At 36.3% G+C, this 26,424-nt stretch overlaps 1 protein-coding gene across 1 annotated transcript in view; it reads left to right on the plus strand.

Moving 5' to 3' along the window:
* Positions 1-221: 221 nt before the first annotated feature.
* The window catches only part of TMEFF2 (transmembrane protein with EGF like and two follistatin like domains 2), a 237,824-nt gene continuing 211,621 nt past the window's right edge, over positions 222-26,424 (plus strand). Inside the window, exons 1-4 of the mRNA XM_037043728.1 lie at positions 222-410; positions 2,790-2,899; positions 11,347-11,476; positions 16,354-16,380. Coding sequence (XP_036899623.1) covers positions 239-410; positions 2,790-2,899; positions 11,347-11,476; positions 16,354-16,380 — 439 coding nt within the window. The 5' untranslated portion in view covers positions 222-238. The remainder of the gene's footprint in view (positions 411-2,789; positions 2,900-11,346; positions 11,477-16,353; positions 16,381-26,424) is intronic.

The raw sequence follows: 26,424 nt of genomic DNA on the forward strand, positions 1-26,424 counted from the left end.
GGTGTAGCTTCTCAGCCTGCGACCCTCTCGCTGCAGGAGCTGAGCCGGGTCACTGGATGTTGCTGAAACTCTCGAGATCATGCGCGGGTTTGGCTGCTGTTTCGCCGTCAGGTGCCACTGCCACCGCCGCTGCTTCTGCTGCCGCGGTCCGCGGGATGCTCAGTAGCCCGCTGCCGGGCCCCAACGATAGTGTGTTCTTTGGAAGCCGTTTGCTGCTGCAGAGTTGCGCGAACTAGTCATGGTGCTGTGGGAGTCCCCGCGGCAGTGCAGCAGCTGGACACTTTGCGAGGGCTTTTGCTGGCTGCTGCTGCTGCCCATCATGCTACTCATCGTAGCCCGCCCGGTGAAGCTTGCGGCTTTCCCTACCTCCTTAAGTGACTGCCAAACACCTACCGGCTGGAACTGCTCTGGTAAGTATAGAACCCCAACCTCCGAACCCTTAACCCCGCAGAGAAAACGTGCGTTTCCAGCACAGACCAGCTTAACCTAGCGCGTCTCCCTAGCCCCTCAACTCCTACTGCCCCAAACCCCAGGGACACTGACCTCCACCCGAAGGAGCCCAGAGAACTAACTGTTCCAGGCCGCTAGGGAAGGCTGGGGAGCCCGAGGGGCCTGGGATGAGCAGAAAGTGCAGGTGTAGGAATCTTTGCATCCTTGCACTTAAATTAGAACGGCGAAGGTTTTAAGAAATATTAAACGGGGTGTCTTTCAGCGCTCACTGAAAAGAGCATCAGTCCTTGGGGAAACACTAAACCAAAATCTTTAGCATCATTAAAGGAAAAAGTCTAGCTAGAATGAGCTAGAGATAACTTTATGAGAAAGAACGACCAAGAAAGCAATAAATCAAATGGTGACTGCAGAAGGAACACTGGTTCCTGGCAAAAGTGCCCTAGTCCGGGTCACGCAGATTCTAAAGGAGCTTGATTTCACGAGATTCAATCCCAGTCTCTCTGTCTCTCTGTCTCTCTGTCTCTCTGTCTCTCTGTCTCTCTCTCTCTCTCTCTCTCTTCCTCTTCTCCCCTCCCTCCCTCTCTCTCCTTGCTGCAAAAGACATTGTTTGGGCAGCCCACAGATGCTTCTCTGTTGCCTCCGAGAGCTCCTAGATGGTGGAGGGAAGTTGAAAAACAATCATTCCTAGGTCTCCCAGGCCGAGGCGGGCATGACCAAGACTAGGCAGGCTCACGGGCAACCATGCGGAGAACAGTAACCGATCCCTTGGGCTCTGACTCCTCCATTTCTGAGCAGACTTCCTAGGAGTGAATCAGGCGCTCTTCCTTCTTGCTTGGGTCCCTTCAGAGTCTCAACGCCAGAGCTTGGCAGGCTTTGCTTTGCTGAAACCTCCTAATGAAATAGGGCCCTCGAATGGAAGTTGCTGCACTCTGAGCTGGCTTCACATTTCAGTATGACAGCCCTCAGTATACCAGGAGGGATTGTGGTGTGATTTCTCTGGCATTTTAAACTCCATTAACACGCGTTGGTATTGTTTCCTAGGTGTGATATGTTCTGGTTTTAGCTACTGTGTATGTGCTTTTTCATCTTCTCTAAATATGATCCTTCTGTAGTTAAATCTGGCTGTAAATAAAGGGTTTTTTCAAAGGATGTATATGAGCAGAAGTGTATGTAACTTTGGAAAAAACATAATAACCAACTGTAACTTATAGGATCAAAGAATATGTAGTTCTGGGTTGTTAGTGATATAAATTCCATGAAGAAAAATTTGTACATCATTGTAGTTTGTGCTTTGTAAATACAAGTTAAGTTTTGCAACCCTATTAGATTTGGGTCAATAGATTGCCTTTGTTCTGTTTTTAACAATTTCTGAATTTGGCATTTTTATAAAGTTCAACATGCTTTCTTTAACTTACTTGTGGTTCACATGAGCATTATGTTACTTCAGAAAGACAAATTCCCACTTAGCAGGTGCCTAATCACTTTTCAAGTACTTTATCAGAGGAATATTAATCAACCTGTAAAATCAATTATTTGAAATGTTGACAGTTTTGTAGTCCATATGACTAGTTTGCTTCATCCCTAATTGTAGTATTGTTTTAGATAGTAACTAACTTAAATGTGACATTGAGGTTGGCAGTGAAGAAATTTATTATTGGCCAGATATCTTAAAGGGGTCTGCAGAAACTAAAGAGAATGAACTGATTTTCCAGACTGGATGTCAAGAACCTGGCACCCCCACGCCCCCACCCCTGTTAACTTAGAGGTGATCAATCTCCATTTGAGCCAGACAGACCATCACAGAAAACACTGTGCCTGTTTATCTTTATTATTGGGGCTTTGTTTCCTCTTTGTCTGGAGAAATTCCAAATAAGAGGTTGTTTCAGGCCATAAACCAAAAAAAAAAAAAAAAAAAAAGATTAAAGATACAGAAATGGTAAAAAGGCATTCAGGGACCATCACCAGTTTTTTAAATAAAATGTGGAGAGTGGAGGTCATAAACTATAGTCCACTTAATGAGGAAAAATAAAGAAGCTAGGAAGTAAATATTGAACATTCATTCAGCATAGCCAGTATTAACCCAAGCTAAATTAAAATAGTGCTATCAGAAAAAAAGGATATTAAGAGAGAATTGACTAGAAAGGGACTGCTGAAAAAAAACAAATATTGATTACTTAACAAGATTTTTTTAGGTTATCAATAGAGTGACCTTGCAATACATATGTGGTTGTCAGAATTAAAATTTTGGGTAATTCTTTTAAAGTTTCAAGATATCACAATTTTTTTTCTTTAAGTCTATAACATTTTTAAGTGACTGGGCTCTATTCTTTAAATTTGAGGTTATGATGACAGAGAAAATGATCTCTTCCTCTGCGACACCAACACCTGTAAATTTGATGGGGAATGTTTAAGAATTGGAGACACTGTGACTTGCGTCTGTCAGTTCAAGGTAAGAAGTCTGATAGTTGCACCTTCTAATTCATTAAGGAGACTACAAAGCAAGGATCTCCCTTTACAACCCATCACTTGGCAATTTATAGCTATGCAAGCTCAAAGGAGAGCTGGCACCAAGCAAAGCTCTGGTGAGAGAGCCAACTGATGTCAAGAAGGCGCAGTTTTGTGGGAGAAGTGCCTATGACACAGTTATAAATGCCATCGAGGTACAATGGTTCAGGTTGTTCCTTTGGTGTGTCAAAGGAACATTATGTTTCTGTGTTTCTTTTAGCGTGCACTTTATAAGCCAGCTACTGAGGATAATAGTCAATAACCAGTGGATAAAAAGTGTAGATTTGTAGTTTTGCTCTTTTTGGTTGGGGCTATCATCTTTTGATCATATTGTTCTCTTTTAATGGTCTTGGGTTTTATTATCTTGGCAATCTGGTCAAGTTTCTAAATGAGCTCCTTTTTGATGTGACTTCAGAACTACTGTGCTACTTTTAGAGATCATGGAGTTTGCTCAGGAGTGTCAATGCTTCGTAGGTGCCATATTCAATTAACCACGGGATCTCCCAGAAATCCAAAAGGGCACAAAGAGCCACAAGTGATTTCATAAACATGAGAAAGATGGACTTTGGCTCATGTTAAAAAATAAATAAAAGTAAAAAGAGAGGAAGAGATTGTAGCAATGTTATCATCAAAACAATTATTAGTAACTCTTAAAAATAGAACTCTTAATGTCATTATCATAATATCGTCTAACAAATGTTTTCTACCATGTAAATTACGAACCTTCATTTCTCTTCAAAATGTTTATATATTCATATATACCTTCAAATATCATTGATGTCATACTAACGTCTTATATTCACCTTTGAGTGTCAGTGAATTATTTAAATACACATGAGTTCTAACATAAAGTTCTGTGCATAAACAAACTATGTGGAATCAGTGGAAACTTTTCTAAGATTGTCAGCAAAACTGAAAAAATTAAAAGGATATAGAGCAAATAAAAACATTAAAATCAAATTCAGGTTTAAACATTTATTATGGTGTATAATATTTAGATGATTGATGAAGTTTAAATATTTTAGATCAAATTCAATCTTTCTATGAGACAATTAAGAAAATTTACAATTAAATATACTTTGGCTTATAGATAAGCTAAAAGCTTCTTGGACAGTACTTTTTTCTTTCTAAAAAAAGCAGTAAAACTAATACTTGTAAAGCATACTACCTCCTGGTGGGTAAGTATTGCTATGACCATGCTGTAATATTTTAGATAATTCTATAGTATTACAAACATATACTTGCATATTTAATGTGCATGTGACACCAACCTGTAAGGTCTCTGGCTACATCGACACTGTAATTATGGTCTTTCCATAAACTGCAGGAGAGACTGCACAAGAAAGATGGAGCATGAGAACTCTCCAATTCATTCTTTCCCCAAATGTTAACCAAGGAAAAAATACAGTTGGGTGATTCATTAGTTAACAGCCCACGGGATTTTGTGGATTTCTTCTGCTTTGAATGTGTGATTTTTATAAATTTTTCTTATTATTATAACCAAGGGTAGACATAAGAAGTGAGCTCATAAACAGTGTAAAATAGATCAAGAAAAATATTTCTCAAATGGGGAGCCATAATTCTAACAAGATTGCACAAAGAAGAAAAAAATAGTTCACAAATTTCTACGTGGATGCATGCTACTAAAAGGAAATGTATAATTTTATTTTTAAAGAAATGGTACTCGATTTTCAGGTTTCACAAAGGATTTTGGTAAAACTTTTATCAACAGATATATTTGTGTTTTTCATGCATTGGTCAACCAGTTAAATTTGTCATTTAGTTAAATAATTGTTGAGTGGGATAGTTTGGGTGGGGGGGGGCACTGACTACATGTTTAAATCAGAAACTAACATGTAAATTTTCTTTTCCTATTGCCTGTAACATTTTAAGTTTGTTACGAGATTATTGCTGCTATCCGCTTGTGCTTTACAATCATTGTCAGTGTGTCAGGGGAAAAGGAAACATTTCTCTGGTGGAAAAACTAGACTCTGCCCAGCCATGAGCTAGAGGGGTTGAATTAAGTTGGTGATCAAAGAAAATGTCCAAGTTGTACCAGAACTAATAGACAAGCTGTTTTTGGTTAGGAGTATCTAGAATCAGTCCTTTCCAATACTTTTCAATGAATTTGTTTTTTTTTTTCAATTCCCAGTATCTAATGAAAAGAGAGATATCTTGAAAATCTCTTTTTCTGTGTACTATTCTGAAAGACATGATGTTATAATTCTTTCATTCAAATAAGATACATGCTATGATCTTTTTGGCTGAGAGAGAAGCTTCAAAGATAAATGAACGTGTGTGTTTATAACCTATAATGTTTTCCAATTTGGATTATTGTTGAAGCACTAAAGTAATTGTAGAGTTGGCTTTACCTCTTTTAGATGGTTTAAAATAAATGTCTTCTACCCTTCAAACATATTACAGTAGTCTCTCATGTCCTTGTGGGACTGAAACGAGTGGTAGTACTAAACCCTATACATTACTATGCCTTCTCCCACATACACACATGTATGACAGTTTGATTTATAGATTAAGCACAGTAAGAGATTAACAACACTAAATGTAAACTATGTTAATGTGTTTTCTTTCACACATGAAATATCTACTGTGCTGTATTCACCTTTCACATAAAGGAAGTACTTTTTGGCCACTCTTTGTTATCTCTGAATTGCCAAGATCACCACTCTTGAACTTTGGGGTCATTATTAAGGGAAATAAGAGTGATTTGGACACAAGCATTGTGGCACCTCGACAGCTGATCTGATAACCAGGACAACATTAAGTGTCTGATGGGCAGGGAGCATGTACAGCATGGAGATGCTGGGCAGAGGGGTGAGTCCCATCCCAGGGGGGTGGAGCAGGTTTGCCTGAGATTTTATCACACTATTTAGAAAAACACACAATTGAAAAGTAATGAGTTGTTTATTTCAGGAATTTTCAATTTCATATTTTTGAACTGGTGTTAACTGCAGGTAACTGAAGCCGTGAATAAGGAGGGACTGCTGGATCCCGTTTACTTCTCACAATGGAGCGAAATAGTTATTTTCTCTTTTTAAAGATGAGGAAGTTAAAGCCCATAAATACAAATAACTTACCACTGAGTGGTGATCCTAAAGCAAGAACTGAGGTCCTTTGACACCAAATCTATTTTTCCAGGACATGATATATGCAAATAAAAACATTGGTAGCAACTACAAAAGTACAAATTTATTATGGAGAGCTTTTACTATCCAAAGTATTTCAACTAATTCTTAGGTGATGATATGAGTTTCAGAAATGGGTTTCAATTTCATGTATCTTACATTCCTATCTACATAACAAACAGTGTGCTGGTCAAGCTGGTAAATCATTTGTGGGTATGACAATTTAGAAACAGTTGGTGGATGGATAAATGAAAGATGGGTGGATAGATATAGAGATGGATGAATGGGAAGATGGATGAAAGGAGAAAAGAAAGAAAGAAGGAAAAAAGGAAGGAAGGAAGAAAAGAAGACATATNTACAAATTTATTATGGAGAACTTTTACTATCCAAAGTATTTCAACTAATTCTTAGGTGATGATATGAGTTTCAGAAATGGGTTTCAATTTTGTGTATCTTACATTCCTATCTACGTAACAAACGGTGTGCTGGTCAAGCTGGTAAATCATTTGTGGGTATGACAATTTAGAAACAGTTGGTGGATGGATAAATGAAAGATGGGTGGATAGATATAGAGATGGATGAATGGGAAGATGGATGAAAGGAGAAAAGAAAGAAAGAAGGAAAAAAGGAAGGAAGGAAGAAAAGAAGACATATAGTTTTTTTTATATATTGCACTGATCAAATAATGATCAGTTCTCACATAAGTTTAAAATATGATGAAGCCTTATGTATTTTGAGTATTACTTTATCCAAACATTAAATATATTTTAATTATTTTATTGTTCAATTACAGTTGCCTGCATTTACCCCTCACCACTCCCCCCAACCCCAGCCACACCCACTTCCCTCCCTTGCTTCCATGCCCCCCATTGGTTTTGTCCACGTGCCCTTTGTAGTTGTTCCTGAAAACCTATTTAACAAGCCATGCTTTAGATCTGCACTTTTCCTACGTACTAGGACTTTGCCTAACAAATTTCCCAGAATTACTGGCACAAAACAGTGAACATTATTTTGTTCAAGCATTTGCAAATGGACATGGCTTAATGGTATCAGCTCATCTCTGCTCCCTCTGGCATTAGCTGAGGTGAGGCAGGGACCTCAAAGGTTTGGTTCTATGCTTATCTCAGAGTTGTTACTCTTACATCTGACTGTTAGCTGGGAACTTGGGCCCTTTTCCATGTGCATCTAACTGTGTGGGCTAGTTTGGGCCTCCTCGCAGCACAGTGGCTGGGTTTCAGACAGGCATCCAGAAAGACAGAAAGAGCCAGGTAGAAGCTGTATCCTGTGACGACCTAGTCTCTAGTCTCGGGAGTCACAGAGTCGCTTTCCCACTAGACATAAAACTGCCCACTCTTAAAACCATAAAACTGTTTCCGTATAAGGAAATGTAGTCCCAGAGAAACAAAAAATACCTATGGAATGATCAAAGGATTAGGACATATGTGTCTTTTACTCCCATCCCAATCCTCCCCCCATATGTGGGGTTTTTAGCTTGTTCTCTTTTGAGCAAAAAGCATCCCATATTCTAAGTCATTATCCCTAAACCTTTGACAACGAGGAATATAGCAGAATTCACTTAACATCTGTAGAGAACTTTCTGCATGGCAGACTCTGTGGAAGGTGTGGACAATAATAAAATGTGTTGTGCATAATTTCTAGATCCTGAAATCTCAGCTAAATAAAATTCTTATTAACCAAGCAAGTATAAATCATATGAAAAATTTCCACATAACTCCTTTGTTCATTTGTAGCAAAATGAATTCCATATATTCTAGAGTATCAAGTCATTGCATCTACCCATGTGGTATGTCGCTGTTTTCTTAAGCAATGTGAGCATTTGGAACAAAATCATTCTAAAAAACACATATTTGTAAAGTAAATTTAAGATTTTAAAACATCTTACAAAAAATAGAATCACTTTCTCCCTGAGAGGAAGTTTGTACAACACATACATTTATGGGCCTTACCATCTGGGCCTGAGTCTTGTTTTTTCTCTTACCAGCCAACTTCGTAGCCTTTCGCAAGTCACTTAACATCTGAATATGTCCCTTCATCTGAAACTGAGCAGTATCATGATTACCACTAAAAACTATTTTCAACAACTTGACATATTTTAATGTAGTGGTTGGCCTATTTTTATACGAGGGTTATCCTGTTTTCCTTTATTTTTCTAATTGTAGACACATATGTTTTAGTCTCAATTTTAGATGGTGGTGACTATGCTAGTTAAAATATGTATCATGGAGGCAAATCATGTTTATTTCCTTTTATAAATGAATATTGCAAAATATTTTAAAAATACGACCCTGCTAATCCTCCTAAACGTTCCAGTTAGCGATTTTGAATGGAGAAACTAAGCTATAAACTTGTTAAACATCTAATAGTTGAGTAATATACACAAAGTCCTACGCCAAGGCAGTGAGAAAAGTGGGAGAACCTAGGACTAGGCTTCCACTCCTGAGCCTTCATTGTTAGAAGTGAGTCCAACCTGAGGCCTGCGGGCTACATGCATCCCAGGATGACTGTGAACGCAAAATGGTCAACTTATTTAAAACACTATGAGATTTTTTTGTGATTACATGTCACGATGTATTCAATGTGTGGCTCAAGACAACTCTTGTTCTTCCAGTGTGGCCCAGAGCTGGCAAAAGGTTGGACACCCCTGATAGAATATGCTTCCTCTCTGTTACTCATATTGATGATGGCAAGTCATGGTAATAAAGGACAAAGTGTATCTTGTTGATAATCTACAGCTGAACTCTTTTCAGCTCCTTACAAATCTTCCTGTTGGCTTGTGCTTGGAACTTAGTAGCTCTATTTTCAGCTTTGCTCACATTTGGCTTGCTCCATCCCTCGGAAGTATCATATGAGTATTTTATCCATTTATTTCATATTTTAAGGTACATATCAACATTATGTACTAGCGCTTGACAGGGATAATAAATACCTCCCACACCTCACTCCCAGTCCACTCACTACTTCTGAGTAATCTGCAGAAATAGATGACAATGATAAATAAAGAAATTCTTGGAATTAGAAGAAAACGTGGATGCCAATAATCAACACACAAAGTACTGCAACCAAAATTGGGGATAGAGATTAAAAAAATAATCAGTGACAAGAATGGTAGGAACCCAGCATAAGAAGCTAAGTAGTCCAGTCATCTGCAGTGATTATGACTCTCTTCTGTCTACTGAAAGGGTGCGCACGTCTCTTGAGTATAGTGTTACAGCTGTTTACTTCTTTATAGTGTCTCTTCCATGTGCTAGATACCATGATCATGTTAGCGAGTTCTCACAAATCTTCCCTATATTCTCCTGTCTCTGATCCTGAACATACTACCTTTGCCAAGGACCCTATCCAACCACCTGGCCATGGCTTTGAGCATTTATATGGTTTTGTCTCCTTAGCACTATTTTCTCATGGAAAATTCAACTTTTCATTGACATTGTGCTATTGCCTTTTTTCTTCAGTAGTGATGAAGATGCTCAATCCTTCAGTTGGTCGGTTTTCAGATGTAAGCTATATATTTGGAAAACATATGGAAAGCTGCCCCTGCATGTGTATTACCTGGTCAGAAGTGAATTGCTATTGAATTAAAGATCCTCACTACCAAAAACTTCCAATCAAAACCAAATGTTTAAAATATAATCCCACAGACAGACTGAGTCTGGGAGCAGCAGTGTGACTGTAGAAAGGAATTGTTATATAGAGGGCTTCCAGAATGTCTAAATTGGAAGCTGTTGAAATAAAGAAGATTTACAAAATGTGCCATATTTTAAATATTTAAATCATAATATGATAATATTTAATATTTAAATGAATATTATTTAATATCTAAACCACCTTGCTAGCAATTACGGTGATTATATTAGTGTCATAGAATTCGGATTTACTACTGGCAGAAAAATGTATCACTGTTAGTAAAACATTATATTTAAGTTTTCATTAATTAATACAAAGTAAGTCTCCTAAAATGACTTTCATTTCAGACAAGATTAGTTTATACCACTTTAAATTATTAGGATAATTAATCCTATATTATATAAAGGCAAAGAGCAAGGTGGTCGACTGGGGAGGAGAAAGTGCAGGTATCATAAGGCAATAGAGTACAATATAAACCTCAAGATAAATCCCTGAGTTGAATTTGATTTATGATATGACTTTAGGTTTGTTATCATATATATTAAAACTTTTTTAGCCATCTCACAAGATCATTGGTTTAACATAAAGTATTATGCATTTATGACACATTAAGTATCCAAATATTTTAATAAGAAGTAGAAGACCCCAAAGTGTTTTCACATATGTGTGTACATATGATTTGCTTTACCCAGTTTCTGGCATAGGTATCTATAAATAATCGTCTTTGTCATTGTTTGTGTTATAATTAATCAATGGAGCACTTGTGTGGTAGTAATCATGGGATAATCACATCTCTGGCAAGTTAGCAGGTACAGGATTCAGCCAAGTGTCTCTAATGCCTTATACTGTGATTGTACTGTGATGAGTATACCCCGTAGGTTGCTTATTTTCCATTGGAAAATGTGTACTTGTTTGCAATGACTGTTTTTAAAATGAACTTTTCTCTTTATGAAATATATTGATAGTCATACTTTTGAATAGTCACTGAAGTTTACATGTAGTTCAGTAGCTGCTGAATTTTTTCCTGTATTTCATAGTCTATTTCTCTCTACACTGTATCTACATCATTATCCCATGATATAGAGATATAATGAAAGTTAAGTAGTAATCCAAATGTTTTATCCAAATATTTAGAAACAAAGATATTTTAATTCAACAGAGAAAAAACATGCTAAAGGGTAACTGAATTCTCTGGCATTTCAGTTATACATTTTTACTCTCCAGACATAAACATTGTCTGTTTTTGAACAGCTTTAATATGGTAGCATATTTTACTTTTTTGAAAAAACGGTATTAAATAATATTGATGTATTCATTGGTATCTCCTTTTAGTATTGCTTCTCTGATCATTTTGTTGGAGTTGCCTGATCAATTTAGCTGCTTTTTCCCCCCATCTGACTTAAATGACCAGTTAGCTGAATTGACATTGCTTTTGTGTTTCTTTGAATGAATCCCCTGCAAGGTCAAAGACTTATTGGTTACAGTGAGGATCACTGAAAAGGAAGATAAGAGCTTTCTATTATAAATGACTATTTTTGTTCAAGAAGTCAGCAGCCCTCGGACTCCAGTACTAACCATAGGATTCTATCTGTGCGTTTCTCAGTGCAACAATGACTATGTGCCTGTGTGTGGCTCCAACGGAGAGAGCTACCAGAATGAGTGTTACCTGCGGCAGGCTGCCTGCAAACAGCAGAGCGAGATACTTGTGGTATCTGAAGGCTCATGTGCCACAGGTATGTATGTGATCCTCCTTAAACCTTCTGAATGAATTCTGAATCCAAAAATTGTCTCTCGCTTTTTCTGTTATCTTGAGATAAATAATTCAGACTATATATTGGCTAGACAAGCCTATTATTCCTTTGTACAAAGTAGGCATTACTCTTATTCTGTCTTTTTGCATGTCAAATCACTTCCTAAAAACAGAGAGAATCTATCGTAAGGATATTGGTAGATTTTAATACACATGTTATTTAATGAAGTGAAGGTGATTGAATGATATAATTATAAACCTAAATTGAGCACCCAGGTGTCAAATGTACAGAAACCTGTCTATGCATGAACACATTTGCTTGTTTGTCTGTTTGTTTGTTTTGAACAATAGCATTGTCTGCTGGAAGGTAGCTTTGCAGATTTAGGTTTGGAAGTTAAGATGGGGCTAACCAGAGCCCCTCTACAAAATGCTTCTTCTGCCCTTTAGTAGATTATTTTGAAAGCTGTATTGATGGTGGACATTACTTCTCTAACACCTGTCATTTCTGACACAGTCGGCCTGGGATTCCACAAAGCATTATAGTTATAGTGTGCAAAACAATGTTATGCAGAAAGTGAAGAGAAAGAGTGACTTTATACGCTCTCTAGTTTTTCAGGTTTTCCTTTTGTGTACAGTAGTGGTCAGAGCTGAACAACATTACAGGAAAGAAGGAAAACAAGCAAGAGGGACAGAGCCTAACTCGGTGAAATAGTGCTTTAAAAAGAAGTTGAGTTTTAAAGTCAGCCTTGAGGCATTGCAATCACATATATTAAAGAAATTTTAGTATCCCATGATAGTTATCCTTAATGGCAAATATGTGTCTTTCTGGAATGCTGTAGATTCTAAAGAGTTGGATGATATAAACATGCTCAGGGAAAATAATAATGATATTAAACATATCAAAAGTTGAAATATAGAACACTGCCCAGGAAAGTCTATTGTATTGAAAATTACCTCTTAGAGAACAAGTATTTTATTCTGAGGAATTAAGTTAAAAGTTATGTGCGTATGCTGCCAAGGGCAGGATGGTAAATGAGCAAAGAGAAAGTCCCATTCGCTAAAAGATTATCTTAAACCTATTGATGATTAGTAATAGATAATATTCTAAGTTGTACTGGAAACTACCAAAATTTCTAAGAATTAGGGGAACCGAAAAGCATCATTCCTCATGGATAGTCATGCAGGCTCTCTGCTTCTGGTTTTAGTTTTTAAGTAGTTTTTTCACCTATGTGGTTCTTTGCCTCACAATGCAAATATCCTTCTAGGAGGGTGACTGGGGGGGGGGGGCAAACTGAACTGGTGCCCCACTTCTTGCTTGCCAGAACAAGCAGATCATTGCTGTTGACTTGCGACTGAGAAGTAGTGAGTGAACGTGGCAGCAACAAGTGCGAGTTCTAGACCATTTTCCTCCGTGGGAAAGGAGGGCTAGCCTGCTACTCTCAGAGTAAGGATGGGAGAACTAGAAAAAAAGGTAAAGAGTAAGCAAATTATGGAAAAATCAATGTACCATACCTCCTAAACAAGTGAAAAATGAGACGTTATGACAAATGGGATAGGAAAACACAAGACAAAGAAAGCTCTGACTCCCAGAAATGAGGAATGATGTAGGCAAATACCAGAAAGTACTGAGGAAAGGGTTTGCTCATTCAAGACCATGTAGGGTGTGTGTCTCTGACAATAGCCAAGTGAGAATCAGTGGACAGTCCTCATAATAAACAGTCACGAAGTTGATTATGGCTAACAGCATTTAGTAGCGAAATCTCTCTCACCAGCTTCAGACTTCTTGTCAGCATAGGCAGTTGCATTCTTCTGGTTTGTTCCAATCTTTCCATTCTAGTCCCTAATGTTTTGGTTATACTATAGTTAAGTACTATACTATACTTAACCAAGTGGAAAATTTAGTCGCAATTGAGTAATCCATCCCAAGCACATTCACAGACTTAGATTTCTTGAAGATTTAATTAGTAAACCAGTTTCATTGCATGTATCTTCCATTGACTTGTAAATCAAAAAGATTTTTGATCTCAATAATGACAGAGGGATTAAAGTAACTTTGATTAACTTGGTGTGACTATAAGTAAATTGGAGTTCTGACTTTTGATCTAAAAGAGATTCTTGGTTTTTTCCTCATAATTTGCCATTTATTTTAAATGCTGTTGGACACTGAGTGGAGGTGGCAAGTTGTGACCTCTAGGAATAAAAGACAATAAAAGATATAACTTTATTATACAGGGGCAGGCAAAAATAGGTTTACAATTGTGAGTATGCAGAACACAGAGTCAATAAAGCTATTGTATTAGTTATACAGACAACTACAAACCTATTTTGCCTGCACCGTATTTCATTGAACTTAAATATCTTTTTTTGGGGGGGGCCTAGAAAGTGGTTGTCTATTGGGAATAGACAGTAGGGTCTATAGCCATACTGTCAATTTTACTTCTCTGTCTTATAAGAAATGCATTGACTGGGAGCCCAGATTCGAGGCCAACCACATGACTTCTTTTCTTAGGTGTTTCTGTCTCTCTAATAAGTTTTAGCGGGCTCCTTATCTCTTGTTTGTCAAGATAACTTATCTCATAGTAGGCAAATCGTTAAAGCTTTCCATCACTATTTCATAACGGTGCCATGAGCTGAAGTGACTATTTAAAAAATGTATTTCTTCTTTCTTTTCTAAATACACAATATGTATCAAATGCAAATTGTCTAAAGAACCATACTACATGAGTTTTTGGAAACATACATGGGAAATACAAGCCACAATTCTACTGCTATTTTCTTGATTTTTCCCAGCAGTATGCATTTATTAGAAAACCTATAGATGAACAGGCAAGATGTTCATTCAGATTTGTAATTATTATGTTCCAGACATGGTGATAAGGATTTATCAGTGATAAGGATTTAGCATTAAAAATGCTACTGTGTAGTAATCCTCAAAATAGCCCAAATGTAATACACATTATTATAGCCATTCAATAGACTGAATAAGCTTAGTAGGAAGGTTGAATGACATTTCTTATGCCATCCAATGAGTAACGTCCTGACGATTATAGCTCAGAATCCTTAAGCTTTTATGCATTTCCTCTTACATGCATGTAGGTATAGGAAGCTGAACAATCGTGGACCTTGATGTAAAGAAGTTTACCATCTTAGTGACAAGAGAATAAGAAACTATACACATTTAACTAAAACACAGGTAGAATGCATTCATGCTATACTAGTATAACCTGTTATTAGTCCTTGATTATTGTGATACTGAATTAACTTTCAAGTTAATTCAAGTAAAATCAGTTAAAATTTTAGTTGTGAAGATACATTAAAAGGAGACTTGATTCACATTGACCGTTCAAGCATTGTCCTCTCCAAAAGTGATAGGGCCATGACTTACGATTATCAGTTCAGTTAACAAGACTATTCTACTATGAAGATGAATGCATCAGCCTTCTTGAACTACTATCATTAAATAGTCAGATTATATGATTAAAATCTTTTTTTCTATACTTACCAGGAAAGGTTTTTTATTATAAATTGTTTTACCAACTAGCCTGTCTTTAAGGAAAGGGTATTGTGGCCCAGGGACACAAGTCTTAGTCACGCTAGCAGTTAGTTAAAGACTTGGTATTCTGATTTTATACAGTGTTGGACCCTGTGAATTTAGTTAATATGAGTTTCCACAATGGCTGACAATTCAACTACTGCTCTTTCATGGACATGCTAAAGCCTAACATAGCAAGGGGGGCTACCGAGGAGGCCTTTTCTTCCCATGTGTCAGTCTTCTGTGGATTTTCTGTGCTATGCCTCTTTCTGTGCAATGCCTCTTTAGGACAGTGTCATGCTGGCAAACAAGTAGAAGTAATGTTTTATTTTAATTTGGACTAAAACACCAAATGTAAATTTATAGAAGCAGCATTTGATATAGTTCTTAAACTCTGGTTGAGATTTCAATGTTAAGTGAGGGCATGTCAGGCAGAGAATACTAGTATTAGTCTTATTTCTCAGTAGTAACATCAAAAATATGTGACCAAATGTACTTTGAATGGAAAGACTAGGGAAGTAGAAAGAAGATGATGTCTACACTCAACAGAGGGAAGCAGATGGAAACTCAATGGTGTTGACTCCAATAACAAAACTGAGTGTTTCTGGGAGCTGAGTTCTCAGAAATAGACAACTCTGACCAGTTGTAATTGTGTAGGAGAGAGAGATGAGAAGAAATGGAGAAAGAAATATGCAGAAGGGATTTTTTTTGTATTGTGAGCATCACCTAAGGTACATTCAATTTTAAGCTAAAGGCAAAGTTAATCTCACTCTTCTACTGATTTCAAAAACAAAAATGCTCTTGGTGTCAGATAGACTCATCCACAATTGTGGTATTTGGAAATATATTAACAATTATATAAAAATACATTTATTTATAAACTATTTTTCTTTGTGCACATGTGATTTATTCATAGTATAAATCTTAATTGTGACTTTATTTGCAACATGTCTAAACTGTTTAATGTCTAAATCTCATTGATTACTATAAGCATCTCATTTTCAATTTTTTTGTTACTGGCACCAAATTTGTCATTAAAATAAACATGTGAAACTTTACGTAGTGAAGTTTAGGAATTATTTTAAAGCTAGAGAATTCTTTCTTTCATAAAGTTTAAGCATATAGGTAATTGAATGTTTATTTTATAAGTTATGCTATAGAAGTTAAATTAAATTGATGTGAATACACATTTTCAGGTTAAATATTCATAATTTTCTCAATTATATCACTATCTTATTAAAGAAAGTAAACATGAACTAAAAAGAGTCACAAATATTTTTGAAGATATTTTTCAAGTAAAAACAAACTTGTTTATTTTTCTCTCTCAGATGCAGGATCCGGATCTGGAGATGGAGGTAGGAGATGCCTTTTTATATATTTAAGGGCTTACATGTGGATGTTTTGTAGATATTTACTTATATACTTGTCATTATAGATATCTGAGAGGAATTTACAAGTCACAATTTAGGAAAGGAAAAAACAAAAACTATGTAAACTATGTAATATTATAGAATAATTTGTACCATACAAATTATTTGATATATTTATAAATTATACTTAAGAATTCTGTCTCCAATTAATCTTCATTGTTTATTTGTTTGTGTCTGGATTATCTTTGAAATAGATATGCATGTCAAAACTTTCCAACAGAAGATTTTGAGCACATTTGACGGGGCAAAAATAACTCATGAGGAAACCATTTAAATATCTTTTTATAGTATTGCTATCAATTACCAGATATTAATATTAACACATATATAACTATCTTGTAAACAGGGACTTAATTATTAAATTAAAAATTGAAACTGAAGGAGATTGAGTTTATTAAAGGAAAGTGAAAAACTAAATAGAATTGAGACCAGTGGCCCAGCCAGTGTGGCTCAGTTGGTTGGGCATTATTCAGTAAACCCAAAGGTTGCTGGTTGGATTCCTGGTAAGGGCGCATGCCTGGGTTGCAAGTTCAGTCCCCAGTTGGGGTGCATTCAGAAGGCAGCCAACTGATGTTTCTCTTTCACATGTATGTTTTTCTCCTTCTCTTCCCCCTTCTCTAAAATAAAAAAAATGAAATAAAAATTAAAAATTAGGAAAAAAACTTAGACCAATGAAAATAAGATGGTATCTTTACTTCTTTGATTAAATTAATTTGTATTTCTTTTTACTAAAATAAGATACATATATGTTTGCATTGTTTCATTGTGTATTTTTAATTTTTTTATTTTTTATTCTTCTGTAATTACAATTGTCCCCATTTCCCCTCATTACTCTCGCCCTCTCTACCCACCCCCCACCTACAGCATTCAATCTTTGCTCCCCCAGTTGTCTTTGTCCGTGGCTCTTTTATCTGTGTTCCTTAACAATCCTTCCTCTTCTTTCCCCTCTTATTTCCCTTCCCCCTCCCTCTGGTAACTGTCAGTTTGTTCTTTATTTCTACATCTCTGGGTCTCTGGTTTGTTTTGCCCACTTGTTTGTTTTTTGATTAGGTTCCACTGGTAGGTGAGATCATATGGTATTTGTCTTTCACTACCTGGCTTATTTGTCATTGTGTTTAATAAGTGTATAAAATAAGAGTCAGAAACTTTGAAAATTTGATCTGATGTATCTACTGACAGAATTTTATTTATGGTTTGAATCTTCATCATAAATTTTCCAAAATGCTTTTCTAAGTGAAGTGAAACAAAATTTCACCTTTATACATATTTTTAAAATAGTTGTTCTGAAAGTTGCACTAATGAATATTTACTCCTAGTGGCATTAACTTTTTTTTAAATAAGAGACTGAACAGTTTTATTTTCTCTGAATTACTTTTAAAAGTTTTTGTATTACTTTGCTCTAAAATACTAATGTATTTAAATTCTTAATTTTTTACTGTATTACAAGATGCCAAAAAAGCTTAATAACTTGAACCTGAAAACCTAGGTTAGAATGACCTGTACAGTTCCACTTCACATATCCATTGGGTTGTATATAAAATATATTTGATGCCTTACTTCTTCTATACAGAAGATGGACTTGCCTTTGTATTCTACAGAGTTCCTGTTTCCAGGGTATCAGAGGAGTCAGAATTAGTTTCCTTTGAATTACCGAGAAGAGATTGAATTACCTGGGATTGGTTAATTCAGCAATTCTAGCTAGTGATTTTTCTAACTGGCTTCTATAGAAGGTATTCTCAATAATGTGTATTTAATTAATAATTGGAGCATCTTTGCAAGCACCTTCTTTGGTTAATGATTATATTTTTCATTTATTTTAGCAAAAGTTAATATAATTCCCAAGTGAGTGCATTAATCTGAAAAATAAAGGGATCAAATTTATTTGCAAAACACTTACATGTGTGACTGTCATAAATGATATCATTAAACCTCCAAATCCAAAGTCACTTTAAAATATATCAATTTTTACTTTTTTAAATTTTTTTACTTTTTAGATAAATGGCTATTACATTAGCAATGAAGATTAGATCCAATTATTTTAAAAATAATTTAAGTTTAACTTATTCGCTCAATAGTGATAACAGTCATTTACCGCCTTTGAGGGAACACTTTTACTACAATATAAAAGCAATATAAAGGCTTCATAAAATTTATATTAACTTGTTAGTATACATTTTGTAGGAAGTTTTAAAATCTGTCAATCTGTTTATTCAGATGAAACAATTTGAAAGGCTAATTTTATTTAGGTAAAACATGTTTACTGTGTCTCCAACATGATCTACAATGAGCATTCATTCATATAAGTAATTTGTAGAGTGAGAAGAAACAAATGCTGCATAATAATCTTAGCTCTTCCCATTTCAGTGATTGTATCTTCCTTAAATCCTCATGAAAACTCCTCAATACAAAGAATAATTTTATATTATTAGTTTTGAACCTAAGACACATTGTTTATGGAATTGTGTTTTCAAACAAAAAAACGTTTAGTTAGAAATGCAACTATCTACAGCAAATAACCTTTTTGAATGGACTGGAGGTTGAAAAAATTTAGCCTAAACCCTAACTATAAATGCATTCTATAGAAAGGTAATGTGTGATAATGTGTCAAACAAATTTCAAAAATTTCAGAAAGTAGTTGAAAGGGGTTAGTGTTTCGTGTGTGTGTGTGTGTGTGTGCTTTTGTAGTGAGAGAGATTTAATGTTGTAAATATAAAAAAGTGTGTGTGTAGGAGGGATGATAACATCTTATCCACCTACAGACTTCCTTAAGTAACACATACTGCAGTAAGAAAAAAGTATGAAAGGAGCCTCTTCCCAGAGTCTGTGGGTGTTCTGGGTGGTAAACAGATAATTTTTAACCCCTGCTTTTCTCTCTTCTCTCACAGTCTTTAGTCATAAAGACAAGTCTATGCATATTTTTCATTATTCTCTTTTAAAACTATTTCTGGATTGATTAGACTTTTGATAAATTAGATTTTTAAAAGCAAAATATAAGCTCAGTAAAGTGAAAATGATATTTTAACTATTAAAACAATGATAAATGCATTATACTGCTATAAGCTTGGAGGAATCCACAATTAAAATTTAGTATCATCGTATGGGAAGTTTTATAATGTCTAAAATAAAATGTGTTCAAGAGACATGACATGGAGAAATGGGTATATTTTATTCTGTAAGGTAAATGAAGCACTAAGCTTATGTGTATACAACTTACATAATTATATAATTTTGAGATAATTCTTTAATAACTTAATGTCAGATACATACATTAATAGACATATCTGACATTAAATTTATGTCCATTATTTGTAAAAAGAAAGCCTGGTTTTTATTTTAATCATCCAGGAATTGTTGTTATGGTAACTTTGGTGTAGAAAACCAATCATGATATGCCTTTATTTAACACAAAAGTGTCCTGTGTAACTTTGATTTATATATTACTCAGGTGTTTATAATTAAGATATTTCCTTCACATAAATCTTAGATACAACAAGAAATGTCTACATTGCATCAAGTTGTGGACCTTAGGCTGTCATTAATGATTTTGTGGGTTCTCAAAACAGTATTTCACAAAGTTTGAGAACTTGAAGATTATTATTTTTTAATTCTTATGTTTCTGACGTGGATTTGTTGATATTCAGGAATTCAGTCGAATTGAGCATGCCTAATAAAACCTGGATGCTGTGACAGGATTTTCAGTGCCGTTAAAGATGAATATGTCAGTTCTTCACACTCAGAGTATATGCAACTTCTCCTCTTAGCATACAATGAGAAATAGTATGGTTCTGATTCTAGTTATCAAAAGAGAAGCAATTCTCTGTGGAAGTAACATGTTAAATATATTATAAATAACAACTGCATATTCATTTCATAAAATATACTTATATAAGACTAAGCCTTTTTTTGGTTCCATATTGCCACATTCATGTCCTTTCCTGACCTCTCACCTCTTACCTTCTTAACCTTATTGTCATGGTCAAGTTCTAGCAAACACAATACGCTTCACCATGTATTTTCTCCACTGGGTTCACATTAGAGCTAAGTCTGACAAGCGTGAATTGTTAGCAGCTTCAGCTGAAATACTGATTCAGTAAAGAAATTCTACCACTTATGCAAGGTCTGAGACACTTCTAGGGCAGTCCATGGGGAGACAAGAAGTAACTAGCCCTGTTTTTCTCTTCCACGCCTTAGGGCTGCTATTCTGCCTTATAACCATCTAATCTTCAACTGAAATCTTATCTCAGCTTCCCATAGGTTGGAATCCATTTTGCTTTCTCTTTACCTCCAAGTAAAACAATATTGCAACAGTAACGATATAGAGGTAGGAAAAATGGGGGACATGCAATGAATAATACAATTGTAAAACTACAGAAAAAAAACAAAAGGAAGGAAACAAGGCGAGAATAATGGGAAATAAAAAAGGGGGAGAAGGAACCTTTTGATCACCATAGCCGTACTTTGTTTTCCCATATGGCTACCATCTTAAAAATAAAAATCAACTCTTCTTCCAGTAGAACAGTGATCGTTTTCTGAATTTCCAGAGAAGATTGCTTGGCAATATGAAATGTATGCTTCAAACTTTTGTCTGAATCATCCATATGAGTTTTAAAACCAAGTCTAGAAAAAGAGATGCGCTCGTGTGCTGTCTGACAGACATGACTTTGGACTTCAGTCAGGAGATTTGTGTTCAGGATTTTAATGGGCTTGAAGGGTGCCTGTTTGATCTTTACTCACAATCTCACTTGGAGTTTGTATATTTTACCAGTAAAAGAGAATAATGTTTTCTTATAGGAAAGGTGATTATAGTAAAGAACTTTGAACTTCAAAAAATTAAAAATGAAATTAAAAGAATTTATATTACCTTTGCTCTTTAGTCCCCATTACTCTGAGTGTATGATTTCTCTGAAGAGCTTAATTAGAAGTTTGACTCCTTTAATTAGTGATTTTTACCATTCATGGTGTAAAGTATCGATGCTGAGATGATGATAAGAAACCGATGAATACAATTACAGTTCTCAGTATTTAATGGAGACAGCCAGCTTTGCACCATGTAAAGAAGTGAAATCAGTTGTAATAGCAGAGGAACTGTGATATATAAGTAGTTAAGAAATGATGTTAAAACTTTTAAAACAGCAAATAATTATGCTTAAAACTGCAGAAATAGGCATATTGCTTCCATAGAAAACCAAAAAAGAGGATATGGGAAGGATTCACAGTATGAGGGATTCGGTATCCTTACAAGGAGAAATTTCCATTATGGGTCTGATAGTTGCAAAGTTTTTCTCAGAGCATTTGAGATTTTTAGAGAGAGAGCCTTTTAAAATGGGGGCAGGAGGATTTTATTACAGTTCTGCTTGATAGGAGAGCAGGAACTAGATAAATCTGAAAGGATGCTTATGCTCATGTATAATTATTTTTTAAACATTCTGTTTTATAAAAAGCAATATTATAATACTCACTTACCTAATCACCATAATAGCCTCTGAGTGTGCGGAAGATGATGAGAAAGGATGAGCATCTCACCCACAGACACAGCAACAGTGTATATGGTAACTAAGCCAGTCCTTGATTTTCATGAAGGAAGGAAACTGTAGGCTACAAGATTACCCTACTTCTTACATAGCTTTCTTGCAATAACTAGACCCTATATTCTGTAGTTTATATAAATGATAAACCCTATCAACAATCACGTGAGATTTTATTATCCCATCTCCTTACTCCCTTCGCACTCTCATTTTTGTTTCTGAAATCATCTGTTATTCAACGTAGAACTCAAAACCCTGTAGGTTTTTTTGTTGTCTGTTATCTAAGTTAACACGCTCCTGGTGTTAACTCCTCAGTTAACATAGCACATAATGATTGTTATCTATTCTCTTACACTCATTTCCCCCTACTCGCCCATGCATAACCTCTTCCCTTTCTTTTGTAAGTATTTGCTCTAAAGTATTTAATGTACTCTAAATTATTGAGAGAAAATATGGTTATGTGTTTAGCAGCAAAAAAAAGTGATTAAAAACAGGCTCTGAAATCTGTGGGTTTGATCCTGGCTCCACCGCTTACTGGCAGGGTGACCATGGACAGGTTATGTAGGCTCTCTGTTTTTAGCTTCCTCACCTACAATCCTGGCAGGGTTTCCCAGGGTGCAGACTCTGAAGTTGAGATTTGTACATGTGAAGTTTAGTGAGTGGTATGCCCAGAATCGGCACCTGTGGAAGGGAAGACAGTAGGATTGGGCAGAAGGAAAGTTGAACCCGTGCGGCTAGAAAGAATCACAGCAGACCCACCTGGAGCTCTCAACATGGGATGGTTCCTGTGAATTATGCTGAATTACATTGATGAGGTGGGGCCTTTATACCCCATCACTGATGTTGGTGACTGCAGAAGGGCAGTGTTACCTTGGGCCAGGTGGCTGTCTTTAGCTGCAGACTGGACTTGGACAAGGACACAGCAGTGAGGTGTCTGTGTGTACCACTCCCAAAAGCTAACAAGAGGAAACTTGTACATTGCCTCCTGGTATCCTCTGCATCCTATGAAATTTAAAAGAAGGACCAAAACTAGCAAAATCCCTGCCCTGGTAGAGCTTATTTCTTGGGAAGTGACCCAAAGAGTAAAGACATAAACAAGGAAAAACTAGACTCTCAGATGGTGATGAATGCTATGTAGGAGGGGAAAGTGGGATACAGGAAGAAGGTGGGGTTTCTAGTTTGGGGGTGCACAGGAAGGCCTGGACAGAAATAAGGAAGAAATTAAGGAGCAAGCCTTGCCGATAAGTGAGGGAAGGATATTCCAGGACTGCATCACCTTTGAAGCAGGTACATAACTGGGGTGCTCCAAGATTAGGGACGTTAATGAGACTAATGTAAGAGGGCTCTCAGAGATGAGGGTGGGAGGTGAAGATGTCCTTTCAGACCTTCCAGCACTGGTCTGGCTCCTTCCGTGAGTGAACTGGAGCCACTCAGGGCCTGGAGCCCGGGAGCGTGCCGTGATCTGACTGATGATATTACAAGACCACTCTGACCTCTGTGTTGAGAACATATCCTGTTAGGTAATGAAGAAAGCGAGGAAAACTTCTACAAGTAAAAGGCAGCGTTTCTGGTGTTAGATTGTCGATGTTCGGGAGATGTGGCATATTCTCTGTGGTACTCCTTGTCATTTTACATGTGTCAGTCTGCCGCCCACGTGAGGGACATCGTCTGTGATTCCTTGCTGAATCGATATCCTAGATTTCACTGTAGTCAAGTCCGCTTTTTTTCTCTTAAGGCATTTTTGTATGTGGGGCTCTACTTAAGATGTCCTCCTCCTGTTTCGATCATTTCGAGTGAGTAGAAAATTTCACTTGTTTCCAGACAGTGTTTGATATGTAGGAATCTCCCTGTGTGCTGAAAAGCGTGCCAAATTGTATTTAATTTGTTTCAAATTTGGATTTGAAAATATAGCTTTTTTACTGTACTAAATATACAACCCATATTGTAGCATATGATCTTCAATGTGTACTTAACAAAGAGCAATTTCATTTTCTCTGGTAAATTATACCCTTGTTACAGCTTTGGGATTTAAAAAAATCTGGGAATAAATGGAAAACAATATGTTTAAATAATGGTCGCATCCTGGCTCAATGAGTCAAACCAAAAGAATTACTCCAGTTAGCATCAGTTAATAAACTGGTTCTGAAAAATCTTTTAGCTTTGTATTACATGTGGCTCTTTCTCTGAGAAGAATAAAATGGGAATGAACTCGATTTTAAATAAGGTTGGGCTGATGCTTCCAAAAACCTGTTCTGCAGATGGATCATTTAAACTGGACCCATTCCTAATTAAATAACATTTCTTACAAACCTAATCTTTCCCCCATTTTCTCTCATTTTCCAGCTGCTTTTCTCACTCCTCAATCCTATGTGTTGGCTAACTGGGTGGCTCTTCCAACATTAGCTTCTCTTGGTGAAGGCCACAAATAGAATGATCACTCATAGTGGAACCAGTTAAAGAGAGAGCCCATTTCAATGATGACATCCACACAAAATTGATGTTCTCTACACCTGTCGCCAAATTAAGAAATCCTGCATGATCTCGTAAGCATTGAATTAGGGCGAGAGTCAGTTCAGACACACTGGCAGCCGTCCCTAGAGACTGTATGTAGCACTAATAGAAAATCATGACCTTTGGCAAGTAGAATTTCTGACACATTGATTTAAGTGATAGTGGTGGGAACTTGGTGAAAAGATATGCTGAGCTGGATAGTGTCATCTCTCCTGAACATTTTGAGCTTTAAGATGCAGTTTGAGATCTAATCCTTGAAGATTGGAGAGGTTACAATGTTGAGGATTTTACTCAGTTACTCGAGGGACGACCATAATAGCAGCTTGAATGTGGTTATCTTTGAAAGTGGGTGTTATTTTTAAATATAATGAAAGCGAAACACAGCTGGCAGTTTAGAGAAAAGGGGGAATTCATAGTAGAGCTATTATACTGCATTTTAAATAGTGGGATGATATTAAACGGCTATATCCTGGTGCTCCTGCTCCCACTGCTTTGTGGTCCATGCTGCTAACAATGTTCAGGCCTTGATTCAGGAATCTCCCTTCGCCTCTCACAAAGAGAGAGCTCCCTTATGCCATGCTCTGCTTTGAAAGAGAGTGAGGCAGAGTTATAAAGCCAGTGCAATCTTACAAATGAGCACACTCTAAGGATTTTCCTTTGTGAATAGTTCTCAGATCTCTATCTCCAGACCCTCCACCAATTCCCTGTATCAATCCCTAGTCATCTCTGGTATAACACTGAAAAAGAGCTTCCTACCTACTTCTAGTCTTGCCCTAATTTTTTTTCTTACCTGCACAGTCAGATGATTTGTATAAAATACTTATCAGAGTATATCGCTTCGCTGCTTGCAACTCAACAATGGCTGCCCAACATTTTTACAATAAAAGACAGTCCTTATTTTGAAGTTCATGGCATCTGATACTAGTAAATCAACATGTTCACTTGTGATCTACTTCATTCTCCTAAGAGTGCTCTGCAAAGGTAAAAATGAAGTTATTTTAGGATTCTGATTAATTAGTTTGTAGGTAATTCAGGTAATTTTACCCTATATGACTACTTTATTCTACATCCAAATTACTTATTAAAATACCAAATGTCTTTGACCAGAGAATAGCATCATTTGGAAATCCATTTGATGCCTTCATTTAATTTGACACTGAACTAGTAAAAAAAAAAAAAAGCCTACCTTCTTTTTCTGAGTTTTCAAGGAATTACAGTGATTACCCCAAATAAAATGTACTTTAGTCATCAAAAAATTTTACTTAGAAAATAAGACACTGAATATTACTTCTTTACATTTAGGAAATTTCTCAATTTAATGGGACAAGAGAGTAAAACTCTGTGAGCTTCAGCTTTTACCTTGTGAAACACACAATAGTATGTGGGGGAGAAACATGGAGCCTCCACGTGGCACCACGGAGATTGTAGAGGAAATGCTTTTTTATTATTGTTGTTGAGTTACAGTTGTCCTAATTGCCTCCCCTCCCATAGCTCTCCCCTGCCTTGTCCAATCCCCATTCCCAAGACAATCCCCATCCAATTGTCTTTATCCGCAGGTCCTTTGTATATGACTTGACCCTTCCACTTCCTTCCCCTGTTACCCTCCTCTCCCCTCTCCTCTGATCACTGTCAGTTTGTTCTTTATTTCCATGTCTCTGGTTATATTTTGCTTGCTTGTTTGCTTCATTGATTAGGTTCCACTTATAGGTGAGATCATATGGTATTTGTCTTTCATCGCCTGACTTATTTCACTTAGTGTAATGCTCTGTAGTTCCATCCATGCTCTCACAAAGCATAGGAGCTTCTTTCTGCTGTGTAGTATTCCATTGTGTAAATTTACCACAGTTTTTTGATCCACTCATTTACTGATGGTCACTTAGGCCGTGTCCAGTACTTGGCTGTTGTAAATTGCACTGCTATGAATATAGGGGTG

Source organism: Sturnira hondurensis, unplaced genomic scaffold (genome assembly GCF_014824575.4).
Source record: "Sturnira hondurensis isolate 20B ecotype Veracruz unplaced genomic scaffold, ASM1482457v3 Scaffold0004136, whole genome shotgun sequence".
Classification (NCBI taxonomy): domain Eukaryota; kingdom Metazoa; phylum Chordata; class Mammalia; order Chiroptera; family Phyllostomidae; genus Sturnira; species Sturnira hondurensis.